Source organism: Varanus komodoensis, unplaced genomic scaffold, assembly GCF_004798865.1.
Source record: "Varanus komodoensis strain SLA01 unplaced genomic scaffold, ASM479886v1 scaffold19, whole genome shotgun sequence".
Lineage (NCBI taxonomy): Eukaryota > Metazoa > Chordata > Lepidosauria > Squamata > Varanidae > Varanus > Varanus komodoensis.
In genome coordinates, this window is record NW_025335550.1 from 8,664,633 (window position 1) to 8,678,297 (window position 13,665).

Sequence of the window (13,665 nt, forward strand, 5' to 3'; positions counted from 1 at the left end):
CTGAGCTTAAGATTCAATTGTTGGTGCTGGCTAAAGATGTCCCATCTAATGGCTATTTTGGACCTTCATTGAAGGATGTCCACCAGTTGCAGGCCAGGCACAGACCCTTCTGAAAGACTTTCTCCCCCATCTGCATATGCCTACCTGTATTAAACTTTTGGACAGGTCTTCTCAGAGAACACTTCCCAGGAATTGAGTTGCCATGCTCTGGGAGCCAGGGACACTCAATTTGTGGGCAACAAGCAGAACAATTTCCTGTGACTGTATCTTGCCAGCAAAGAGAAACATCCTACAATACTGCTTAATGTTCTTTGTTACTGCATTAGATTTGGTTCTATGGGAATCTTTGCCCTCCCTCCCTTCCTCCCTCCCTCTCTCTCTCCCCGTCTGTTTCTACGAAATGTGATTTTATGCCCCAAGGCAATAACAAGAAAATGTAAAAGAGAAGGTGTGATGTGAGGGACCATTTTTAATCTCCTGGAGGTTGAATCCAGCCCTGCTATCATTTGCACAAGGTGGTACGAGCAATGAACAAGCAGATATGAAAAGTCCTCTCTCTCTGTTTTCTCAGGTTCTGCTGCTTGCATTCGCAGAAGATTTAGAATGCATCCCTGGATTCCAACAAAAGGTTTTTCATATCGAACACCCACCTGCATTCACAGCGGACCAGCCAGTTCTGAATTGTAAGAAATCTTATTTTCATATGCCATTTTTATACATTGTATTAACTAGTCTGGGTGTTCCTATCACAATTTGGAACAGAGCCGGGATTCACTGCCCTTCTTTTATAGGAAGCACCTCTCTCTGGTTTCGACAGACTATTGCTTCGTTTTATCAATGCTGCTTCCTAAGCCAATATTCATGCAGATGTTGAGCTTTTCTGTGCATTGAGGCTGTCTATTTGTATTGCTCTCCTTTGGTACTGAGTGTCCATCAATGGCTCACTTCAATATTTACATGGACTCTGGGAATAATCCAGTGTTCTTTCTCCTCTGTAATTCAACATGTGCAATCCGTTAGTGAGCGGCCATGATGGAGGGCCTTGACTAGCAGGCGATTGTGTGTCCTTCAGTTTGCCCCTGTGTTGGCCATCGACATTGGAATCTGGCCCAAGACCTCAGTTCAGAAGGCATTTTCCCTCTTCAGTGCGTCTGTCTGCAGTGGTCTTCATGGCATGTGGTGGCAGGGAGGGGGGTATTCGAATGGCCAAATCCCATTTCCAGCAGACAGGTGTTGAATTAACATGTTGGCGCTGAAGCAACATGCCCTGTGAGCTTGGCAAACAGAGGACAAACGGACCATGCAGTGTCAATGGTACGTTCAGCACTTGAGTTGTTTGATCCAGGTAGTTTGGAGACCGGGAAAGGACAATAATATTCACAGTGTTTTAAAATGGACGTATTGGCTGTAGATAAAATGGTTATGTAACCTCAAGGCTTGGCTAGAGACCAGTCCTCTCAGAGTGTCTCAGAGTGGAAGGAGAAGGTCGTTGACAAGGTAGGATGACAGCAGTACCCGTCCTGGGGAAACCAGAGACGCCCCTGGGCTTGTGATGCAGAAGATTTGGGGGTGTGCCTTGGATGAAGCCTGAGTTTTGATTCATCTTTGTTATAAAACTTCATACTTGCTCACTGTTCTCCAGGTACATGAAGCAAGTTTCTACAGCTGTGAGCAGTTGCTAGGGGATGAGCAATTACTGTTCTGACGGTTTTTTCTGCCCATTTTTCATATAAGTCCTCTTTGGATCTGGAAGAAGAGAATACAAATCCCCTAGCCTGCAGTATCATGCATAGTAGAATATGCATCTCTCCAATCTTCTTAGCTCATTTAATCAACAAGAACTTTATATAACAGGAAAAAATTACTTCCTAATATTATTCCCTTGAACATGTGTGAGTTCAGCATTCTCTGCTTCCATAAACTCTTCCTTACCATGCTACTGAGCTCTGATTTCTAATCAGTGATGCTTTGCACCTGTGTCCTTGGTTTTGGTGACCTGATTCCTTGGTGAATCTTTGGTATCTCCAGGCATTGAGTACAGGCGTCCTTCTGCCTCTGTTTAATGGGGCTTGTTTTCCTCACTGTGTCCCACCTTTCCAAAAGAATGTGTTCCAGTCTGAAATTCCTGGGGATTGGTTGTGTTGAGAGGATGCACATGACCTCTGAATACTGCATATCCAACATCCCTAGAATTTAGCTGTGTGATATTCTCAGAATAAGTTTTGGTCAGTGAAAGATTAATGGCATGCTTTTGAGGAGGCAAACACAACCGTGTGTTTCCCCAGCACTGCCTAGAGTAGTTCTCAGGGCAGGAAGGAAATGTGTATCCCAAGAAGATGTGGGGAAGAGAGAAGTTATTAAATATGCCATCCTATGGAGGTGTGAAGGCCTCTGACAAGGAGTGGGAGGAACAATGGAGGGGGACTTTACCTCCCATGTTGCTTTCTCACTAGGTGGTTATTTCTGCCATCCAGCATTGGTGCTTTGGAGAGCAAAGGAGGTTGGACTTTCTACTTTTCTGTCCATTTGGCAACATCAAAAGGACAGGCTGTTTCAGTGATCTGGGGTTACCCAGAAAATCTTGTTGGTGTGAAACTGACACAATAATTAAGTCTCAATTATTAATAGTTAGTGGAAGAAGAAAGGAGGAAAGGCCACTGCTTGTGGACTTTAAGCAGGCTAAGAAACAAGGAGGTGACATTAATCGCAGGGACCAAGATTGGCTTGAGATATAAATGAGGATGGATTTCGTGCACCCCAGTTCTAGATCATTTAAGTTGGTAGGTCCTAATGACAGTGGATTGAAGCCTCCATTCACATTCAATATCAGGCGCATGATTCCAGTCCATGGTGCTCCCCATGCTCTCTATTTGTGCCAGGATCTGTAGGCTTGTGAATCACTCTGGTATTTCCACTCCCATAAGTATGAATCACTGAAACATAGACCTGGCTAATGTTCAGAAAACCACATGTAACATTTTTTCCTCCCGTTCTTCGGCTTGATCACATTAATTGTCCAACAAAGTTTGCCCTTTTGCTGACAGAAGACTGAGGCTCAGAGAAAAAGAGAACAATCTGAAGGCTTTTCAAAGAGTGGGTTGCCAGTTATGTACCAAGGACTTTTCAGATCACACTCCATGCCTAGGGCCTGGGGCTGATGAATGATGCATGCTTACTTCAGAGTAAGCTTTCATAGGATTGAGCAGGTAGTTTTTCCAAGAGAAAAGTAGCACTGGAGAAGGGTCTAGAACTCAAGAAGTGAGTCATGTTTGCACCTACCGCTTTCCTGCTTGCAAACACTTCCAGAATCTTCTCCTTGGGGGCAAACATAGATGAAGCAAAGGCTTGTTGTGGTAGGCAAGTATTGCACCTTCCAAGGGTGCTTTCAGTCCATGCTCACCACCCTTACGAGATGGCTGTGATGTGCATAGGTCTATCTGAGATTGTGATGGCCCATTATTTTTCATAGGAGCACTTATAGTCCAACCAAGTGGCTAGCAAGTCTTCCTGATCCCAGCATCTGCTCCCTTCAGCAGAGGGCTCACCTGTTTTGAGGAGGAAGAAAAGCTCTGTGAGGAAGCAGATCATGATTTCAGAACCCCAGATCTTGTCTGTTCCTGTCCCCAACCAAACTGGATTCCAGGCAATGAGCTGTTTATATGTTCAGTGCACCAAAATGGTTAATATCTGGGGTGCTTAGCAGAAGGACATATGCATGCCCTATACAACTTTGGAGCTGGTGGATCAGTCTAGCAGCAGGGGCCACAGCAGGTCTTTGAATGGTCCTGGACTCATGCAAAAGACATCCTCAATGTTGCCCTCCCTAGGTGAGGTCACTATCTCAGGGTCTTCGTCACCAGCTGCTGCTGCTGCTGCTGCTGCTCCTCCTCCTCCTCCATCATGGCTACCCTTTACTTGCTTGGATGGCACAGAATTTGTGAGCATGCAAGCCATGGCTTCCATGCAGCTCCTCCATCCACCATTGTCTGGGCCATGGCAAGAGGCAATTCGCCATGGTGAAGCCAGGGTTCTGCCTTGACCAGGTGCCTGGCCATGCTTCCTCTTGACATTCCTGGGAAGCTCCATAATGCAATCCAAAGTCAGTTCAGCACAGAAGTGCCCCTGAAGTGGAGACTTTTCAGCAGACTCATCAGTACTTTTTATTGTCCTTTTGACTATGGTAAGCATTTTTATTATCCCCATTACTCAAGAACAATGTAATTTAGCAGTTATATCTGCATGTGTGGAGTATGCAAATTAATAGAGAAAATATGCAAAGCAAGTCCAATGATGATTGCTTTTGTAGCATTCAATAAACCAAGTACTTTTAATTCTAGGCTGAAGAGTGAAAGAAACAATTCTATTTTTGTCTCAGAGTCCCTCCCTGCCCCTTCTCCAGATCTTTTTAATTTAAGTAGGAACATGCCACAAAACCCATTTCTATGGTTTCCTCCAGTAATTAAGTCTAGGGGTTATGGTTGTTTTTTACGTGGTTTCTAGATAGCTGTAAATGCCGTTTTGTTCATTACCCTTGGAAACTTACAAGAGGAAGAACGAGGCCAATGTGAAGAGGCATTCACATCTTCTTGTTTAAGAAAACAACTATCTGCACGCAGGTCTAAACAATAAAAAGTGGTTTCACACCATCAGCAAACTTTTGCAATGCCTCCCGCTGAGAAGTAAAAGAAAGTCAATTGAAGGTTTGGGATCAGTAAGGCAGGAATATCACTATTAAAGAGGGATGGTTGGATCTGTCTATCTTTCCCTTCTATTCTGTCTCATAAGAAGTCCTAGCAAACGTTCAACTGCATTTTCCACCACAGGTCTGCTCCTAATGTCCAACCAAATTATGTTTTCCTCTAACTAAACCCATTAGCTCTCAGGAGAGAATGGAAACCTTGGCCTATTTCCACATTAAATCCAACTCTCTAATTGCAATGCAACCCTTCCTATTTCAGTGACTGGCATTTGGGGTGGGTGCATGGATTTGGGAAATCTTTCCCTTGGCAATTGCCACTGAAGGAGGAAGAAACCTGCTAGGAGTTGACGTGATCCATAATATCCTAGCTTTGAAGCATTCTTTTCCTGCTTTTACTCACCCCACCCCTTGAATATCCCTAAATTATGTCTGGCATCCCAAGAGGTTTCCACAGGACAAGGAAAAACAGGGCACAACTAACAAATTCGTGTAGCAACTGTGGACACATGGCTACATGTGCTTCTAATTTCTCAGGGCTGCCTTCCTCTTTCATGAATGGCCTCTTTATCTTTTGATGAGTGTCTAAAACGATTGGCAAAACGCCTCTCTCCATCTCCATCCATCTCTCAGGAAATCAGCAGGATTTCATCTGAGCATTTCACGGCTCAAGATATATTGGAAAAGGCTTCTTTGCTGCCATGTGCTTTTGCAGTCATCGTCTTGCTATTTGAGCACTTGAGACTGTGCTTTGTAGCAACTGCATATTCTGTAGAATTCTGACTGTGGGATGTTCTTTGGAGGCCATCTAGTCCACTCCCTTGCTCAGTGCAGAAATGCTGCAACTATAGTATCCTTGGCTAAGACAACTGAGGACCACCCAACTGAGGACCACCCAACATATTTCCAGCAAAGGCCTTTTGAAACACTATTGCACTATTGAAGAGTACAACCCTTAATACGCGTCTTCTAAGATTTAACCAAAACCCCTTTTACTATAATATCCACCCATTCATTCTAGTCTTTCCCTCTGGAGGAGCAGAGCACGAGTCTGTTCTGTCTTTGGATGGAGACCAAGCCCTTCGGATATTAGAACTCCAGGACCGTGCATCTTCTCCAGGCTAAGATTAGCCGATTCTTTCAAACAGTACTTATGGGTATTTGTCCTACAGAACAGTCAGGATCTGGATGAAACTCTTTCTGGATGTGCTCCACTTTGTCCATGCCACTGTTCAAAGGTGATCCCCAGAACTGGACGAAGTAATTCAGACGCAGTCTTAACAAGGCAAGATAGGGGGACCTAGTACTGTATCAGAACCGGGACTCATGCAATGGCAGCGAATTCTTCCTAAATGAGGAATGAGCCACAGTGATTCCAGGAGGGAGTTCTACCCACCTGCACCATTACAGGAATCAGCTACCTGCTGAAGCCACTCTAGGAAAAGCTAGTCTTCCATGGCACTAGTGGTGGGTTTCACTGATGCAACAAAATGGCTGGAAGTGCACGAGCAACTTGGGTACCGTCACTTATTATCTCAGCCCTGGCTTCCTGGGGAAACATTAGTGAGCACCCAAAAGTATATCTATTGGTGAACCTTGATAGCAAGTACAGAGGCACACATCAGTAAAGCTGGACCTTGTCAGATTTCTCCAGATTCCACAAGATTTGTTCCTGCTGCTGCAGACCCTCCTCCTCCTCGTCCTCCTCCTCCTCCTCAAATGCAGACTCATAGATGGTACTGCTGGGCCAAGGCTACTAGGTCCAACCCCCTGCTTGGTTCAAGAGTTCAAATCCTCAATTATGTGAATCTTTCACATAAATTCATTATGTCCCCATTGGCTGTGATGTTTTTGAGGGCATTTTTTTCAAATAGCATTTTGTGCAGTATGTAGCATATTAGAGTATTTTTGAGAGTATGCCAGCTGCCCAACAAACATTTTGGTGTTGCATTGAAGGCTTGGGAATGTAAAAAAAGTCCAATAGCTGCTGACTATGAATCCTTGTTTGGCCCAGAAGCTGTGAAATGGATCACATCCCAATCAAAAATGAACCAAAGCAAATTTCTCAAGCATCTTCTTAAGAATAGCAAGGCCATTCTTTTGTAGGCTGGCCAGATCTACCTGGCAAAGAGCGAGGTCTCCTAAGTCCTGCATTGTGGTGCCATCGGGCGTCCAGCTTCAGCAAGAGTCTGGCTTGGCAAATGCCTGAACGTAGGTAGCAACAACACCTCTCGGCCATGCTGAAACCACCAAACATTACCGAGCAAGCACCCATTCCATGTGAAAACACAATCATGCAACATTAATCATGTTATACTTTACATACATGGAAGTTTACTTTTGCAAGGTGTTTTCTTTTCTTTTTTCTTTTTTGATATGACAATAAATCAAATGGTGCACATGAAAAATGAAGGCAATTAATGAAAAGTGTCGGGGTGGCCATGTCTTGCATGCTAAGCTAGGAAGTACGTTGCCACAGTGATTTAAATGTCAAAACAAAGGCAGTTGCGAGCCTTACTTGAAAAGCTTTAATTTGGATGTTAATTAATGACTGACCTCTTCTGTCACTGACGTGATGGATTGCGTTCTCCCAGCTAGCAGTCCTTTGGATTCAGGGGCAGGGGCCAGTTGTCTGCCATTGGCAGCTGCTTGTGTTTGCTGGATTTTAATGAAGAATTTCCTTCCCAACACCACACATTTTTGCTCTGATGCTCTTGGCTTAATTTACTTCCACTGTGGGGGATTTATTAACGGATTAATCATGGGTGCTTAAAGGTGCCTCCGCGGCTTCCTTTGACTTCAGTTGTGCTTCTGGTGATTCCAATGGCAAAGTCCTCCGCAGAACCAAAGTCACCAGGGTAGCTCATCATGGGAGATGCAGACGGTGTGAACAAGATGTGAGAAGCTGACTCAGTGTGGGAAATCCCTCCTGGTTTCCCATGAGTGGATGGGAGAAAAAGTAAAAAAGAAAATACAAGTTTTTCATAAACTGATGAACTGAACTGGTTCCTTCTGCTCCAAATGGAATATTTGCTTCTGGCCTCTTTTCTACCTTCCTAAGGGCCAACTTTGCAAATATTTAATGGACACATTCTCTTCTCATGCAGATCAAGGGGCAGAGAGATATTCTCAGTTCTTGTTAATGCCTCAAAACCAGAAAAGGCATCCTCCATGGATTTTGGGGGGGGGGGGAAGTTAGTCCAATTCCAAAGGACAGAGGGTCATAGCGGAATGAGTCAAGAGCTTCCTGGGACCTGTGGGGGTACAAACATGGCCCCCTTAATGTTGATTGTTGTGTGGGTCCAGTCAGATACAATAGGGAAGAACCAATGGGAAGAGCTCTTGCTGTTCTTTGCATGGATCGCTCTCTGTCTCTAAGTGGAAGAAGGTGGAAGTCTTTCACTTAACATTTATTTATTTAGAGCTTTTTTATACTGTCCCATTACTGGTGTCTTTGGACGGTTTACAACAGGCAAAAATAAAATAAGATAAAAATGGATAAGATAAACATCTCTACCTTAAGAGTCTTGGAGAGCATTATCAGGGAAGGCATCTTCCATGTGGTTAATGTCTGCAGAACTCTCTTCCCATGGAGGAAAACATTCTTTCTCTTCTCTCAGACTTTAAAAAAAAATTAAATATACTTTCCTGATTGATTTCCCGTAACTATGGAAAGATTCAACAATTCCTTCTAAGTTTTCCATGCCTCGTGATAATTTTGCATGACTTGTAGACCTGGGAGTTCCATTTTGCCATTGGTGATGAAGAAATATCATAGAGTCCTGTGGAAAGAATAGCAGTGCAAAGGGGTCACTCCAGGCATCTGATCTCTACTATGCATGGCTCACCAGAAACACACAGCCCAGGTCTCTTTGTTCCTATTGGATGAACAGTTTGCTTGTTTTCTCTCTGAAACAGGGACAAAATGGATGGAGAAGGAGGGGATCATATGCTTTTATTTGAATATAAGAATAATCCCTTTGGGTGTAGGAGTGGCTAGGAATCAGTTTAGAGATGAAGTACATTTGTAATGGGGAAGAGGAAGAACCCACCTCAAAACCACATTTGCAAGGAAAGCATGCAACCATCTCATCAGGCAAAAAAGCAGTGATCTGTGGAAACCACACCAAGATTTTTCCTGTGGCTTGTAGGCCCAGTCAGAGGGTGGGCTTAATGATCCAAATTCTACCTCAATGGCAAATCTGTAAGATTTTTGAGTGGAAATCTCTCCGTCCATTGGTGTACTCTTCCGTAGTCGATGCATCTAAGCTCAGATGGCTTCTTTCATGGCACAGAGGTCTTTTCTGATCCTGCGTTGTCTTTAGTGTGCTTGTAAAGGTGCGTTTGTCATGCAACAGGGGCAGCTGCAACACAGATCATGGAATCACAGAATCAAGGAACAGTAGGGTTGGAAGGGGCCATGAAAGCCATTGAGTCCAACCCCTGCTGTCGCAGGACACCACGTTACACCACCCCACTCAGATGCTGCTGTTTAATTAGATTAAATTAATTGCTGTCTCCCCTACCAAAAATGAACTTTCCAGAGCAATTGGTTGGCTGTGGTAGGAAGAGAGGTAGACAGAACCAACACTGAACTTGATGGATACTTGGTCAGTTCCAACCGGACCTTGGAGGCTTCTAATCTCACAGAAAAACGAGTCACTGGTATCCAGTTCTCCTAGACCAAGCCAGCACACATAGAAACATAGAAACAGAGTGAGTCAGAAGGGGCCTCCTGGGCCATCTAGTCTGACCCCCGGCACCAGCCGGCTCCGCTCACAACATGCCCACCATGTGCACATCCAGCCTATCCTTGAACACCCGCACCGATGGGGCCTCAACGACATGATGTGTACTGGCTTGCAAATCCATTGTGCTCTTTCAGAACTGCTTCCAATTAAAGGGTGTGTGAGGAGAGTCTCACACTGAAAGCACATTGCAAACGGGACACAGGACTGTTGTGCTCTTAGGCACTACACAAGGCGGTCCTCTCGAGCACCTCACAGTCAGTGAAGCTGGCTTTTGCACATGATCAAAGATTCTGAAGAGCACAGTTGTGAACTGCCAGGTGGTCAAACAGTTGCCTTCCCAACCATAACATGTCAGCTTTTTAATAGGGCCTAAGGGAAGAAAATGAATTCTAAAACAGGCTTTGATCTTTATGCATATACTTTTAATTTCAACTTCCTAAAAAGACATTTTGGATCAGAGGAAGGTGATTATGTTGAACGGTGTGGGGGAAAATTAATTGGTGGCTGAACTACGGCAGTGGGGCTGCATCCAGGTGGGAGCGAAGGCATGGCTGATGATGTTTGCATTTTGTGCTTTTTACAGCTAGCGCTGTCATGAGCCAGGGCCCTCCCTCCAAGAGCTTTGAAGTAGGTTCACACATGCAGAAGAGTCGCAGGCTTGTGTCTATCAAAAAGATGCTCCATGCACACACACAAGCAAACACATAGAGGACTGGCCAGACCAAGTAGGGGAAAGTTTCAGAAACAGTCTGAGAGAAATCTGCTGGGCTTCATTCTGCATATAATTCTGCATCCTTCTGTTGAGTGTCACACACATTCTCAGTTCTGTTATTTTTGTGCAAATGTTTTCTGTTGAACGGCTAAAGGATCAGAAACATAACCTCTGCCTCTCTCCATTGGCCCTGATTCATTTTCCCCTTTTAGCTTTGGGAAATGTCTTGCTAAAGTTCTGTTACTGGTGATTAGGAGCATACATTGATGGCATACATTGATTTCTAATCTAGTCTATCTATTCAAATGGGGAAAGATACATATAATTCTACAAAATAACATATATCACACAATAGGGGAGAAGGCACTTGTGTGCTGGCTGATTGTTCTGCTGAACAGGTGTGAATTGTTGATAGGTACCTTCAAGGCCACAGGTAATCTCTCTTCTTATGGTCCTTGAACTTTAAGCTAGAATGGATTAGGCAGTCATTCAAATACTGGTCCTTCTTAGTAGCTCTTGGAATGATTTTCAGATGGTCAGCAAGAACTTCTGGCTGAGGAAGGTTAAAAGAAGGAAGGAATAATATGGAAGATATGTTCTGCTCATCACTATGGCAGACTCTTGCTCCTCTCTCTCTCTCTGACTCACATCAAACATGTTTTTCTCAGTGTGTATTCACAGGACTAATGGATGGAAAGGGATATACTATAAAAGGATGTAACATCAATTTAACCCTAGTGGGGGAGCACTAAATATAAATAGTATAAAATGTTTTCATTTTCTCATCAAGTGTTTTAATTGTTCAGTGGTTGGGGAAATCAAAACAGAAAACAAATATGTCTGCTTCATCTGTTGCTTTACTATTAATATTTAAACAAAACACAGCCTTTCCAGTGTAACCCAAGCATAAATAAAGGTGAGATGATAGGGACAACATGCTCCATTAACCTCTTGGTTATGAATATAGTTGATTGAAGTGTAGCAAATAGCTTGATTTGAGATCTGAGCTGCTCTTGGAGCTTTGCCAAGGACCAGTCTAGTTTTCAAATCATACTTTCTTGAAATATGTCAGAGCTTTGGTTGGCTGAAGCCAGACAGCTGTTTTTCTAATAACCTAAATCAATGGCCAACTGCTCACAATTAGTAGGTATGTCAGTTGCTTAGTGCAGTGAGAAAACCTGACATTAATTATGTTTTCAGGAGATACTTGTGGAGGAAAACGTATTTACTTTTCTTGCCTTGCCTTTTTATTTATTTTTATTTGTTATTTTTTGGTCTTTGTTGGCACCTTCAAATGGAATATACGGATAAGTTATGTAAAGTCATCAATTATGAAGAGTCTATTTTCAGTCTATCAAGTTCTCATACATTCACTCAGAAGTCTGTTTGATCAGCTTTTGGCATAAATCTGCATTATGTAAAGAAATCTGCATACACAAAAATACACATAGATCTTTATAACCACATTGTTAACTTATTTTTCAACAAATTATGCATGCCTTACTTTAAAAATGCACACCAGTATTCCCTAAAATATGCATTCTAGCCCTAATTCCACAAAATGGAGTAGCTGGCCCTCCCAACTCACATTTCATACAGTAATTTCAATATAAGTGGTCCTACTCATTAGTTCTTCTAGGACATTGACAAACAGCCTAGTCCGTAAAAATCCCTAGTGTCACAATTCTGATTTTTTAAAACCAATTTAAATTTTCCTCCTATAAATCAAACCATCCCCAGGACACAAATATACCCTAGAATATACTCAGGAAAAAGTGTATGGGCTACTTTTATTCCCCAAACCATAGACCCCAGACCAAGGGGAAAAAAAATAAGGTTAAATACTGACCATCTTAGTCTCTTGCTAAAATGAAGGTTCTTATATAAAATCCACAGCAGATTTTCCCTCAAATTCCATTGAGGGAAAGTGTTATGACTTCTTTTAAAGTTAGTAGTCCAAATTATTGTTATGCTGAGGAAAGTTCAAGGGGCCAAGAATTTCCGTACAGATTTTCTCATTTTACATAGTCTCAGGAAGGATTGAATCTTAAATTACCTGTAATTGCTGGGAGAAGCCGTTCTTAAATTGATTGATGCTTTTGAGACATGTGCTGGAAAAAAGCTTAGCAAATGCCCTAAACTGACAGGAAGTCAAACAAGTGGATCCCAGGGAAAATTGAAAGTAGACTTAAACAAAGACCAAATATAACTTGGCTTGACTCTGGGAATGTGTGAGGGATCCATTGGATTCCTTAGGTGAGATGTTTATAAGCGCTGAGCACAGCATCCATTCGTTATGTTGTCATCAATCAGACTTGACTTTATGGTCTGTAACAACATCATATATATCTTTCCTGTATAGTTCAGTATGAACCAAACTTAAGGGTAAGAAAATTTTCCAAGTGCAGGGCAAACTGAACTTCAGGTTGGAATAAAGACAAACTGCAAGTGACAGATCTGTCAATTCCTGCCACAATTGCTAGTTGTGAATTTCTTCCCTTGGGCAGAATGAAATGCAGTAGTTGATGTAGTAGCTAAAACTCATGCTGGGTTCCTTATGCTATAGTCATATTTAGGACGGCCTGAAGTTGAGAGTTGTGATAGAACTCTCCATGATTCTGAGCATTTTGGTGCATCATTGCAGTCCTGGAAACAGTTCAGTGGAAGTAACTCCTCGGTCTCTACGGTAGCAAGAGGGTAATCCTGGCTTTGTCTTGCTCTGATAGCTTGTTTGGGGCTTTAGTCTATCCTATTCCTATTCAAGTGGCACCTGCAAATGGTTCTCCAGTGGAGATTTGTGCGCATCTTTTCTGTTTTTGTTCATGCACCAACTGAGTTTCTGAGCAACCTGAAGCTGTGAGCACACCCAAATGGCATGCTGGACCTGGACTGAAATGGTTATTTCTCGGGATCTGTGGCATTTCCAAGTTAGCGCGCCACCATCACTGCCGTGGCCATGTTGCAAGGCAATTTCAGTAGCACAGATCCAAATGCTCCATTCATTGGACTTCTTCAGTACTCTCTTCTTCTTCTTGGATGTATGCGTGCACACACATGCGCGCCTTCATGTTGCCTGGGAAGTATTTCATCACAATATTTCACTGCCGGAGACATCCAGTATTCCGCCACCTGCCCCAGTACGTGAACCTGGAAGGAGGAGGCATTTTTCCCATTAAATTTCCAAAAAAGGAGCCAAGTGATTTAGCAGGAGCAAATTGGGTTTGCTAAGCCAGATCTCCCTATAAAAGTGGGAGCTTGATTGCAGCTCACCCTAAGTTAACATTATTTTAAAGAATATTAATGAATGACCATCACCCAATTCACTCCATTCTGTGACATTGTTTTCTCCCTTATTCTTAAGCTAAATGTGACAGAGAGAGGTGAATGGATCTCCTGTTCAGATAGATAGATAGATAGATAGATAGATAGATAGATAGATAGATAGATATGGAGTGCCACTTGGATGGCACAGACCCCATTAGAGGCATCTGTGGGGTAAATAGTAT

At 43.0% G+C, this 13,665-nt stretch overlaps 1 protein-coding gene across 2 annotated transcripts in view; it reads left to right on the forward strand.

The window, feature by feature from the left end:
- CDH13 (cadherin 13) overlaps window positions 1–13,665 on the forward strand; it is a 502,431-nt gene that overhangs the window by 107,446 nt on the left and 381,320 nt on the right. Inside the window, exon 2 of one of the 2 annotated variants that reach the window (XM_044427973.1) lies at window positions 572–683. In XM_044427973.1, the coding sequence (XP_044283908.1) occupies window positions 572–683 (112 nt within the window). Of the gene's footprint in view, window positions 1–494; window positions 684–13,665 lie in introns of both variants that reach the window. The other variant, XM_044427974.1, reaches the window with a different exon arrangement.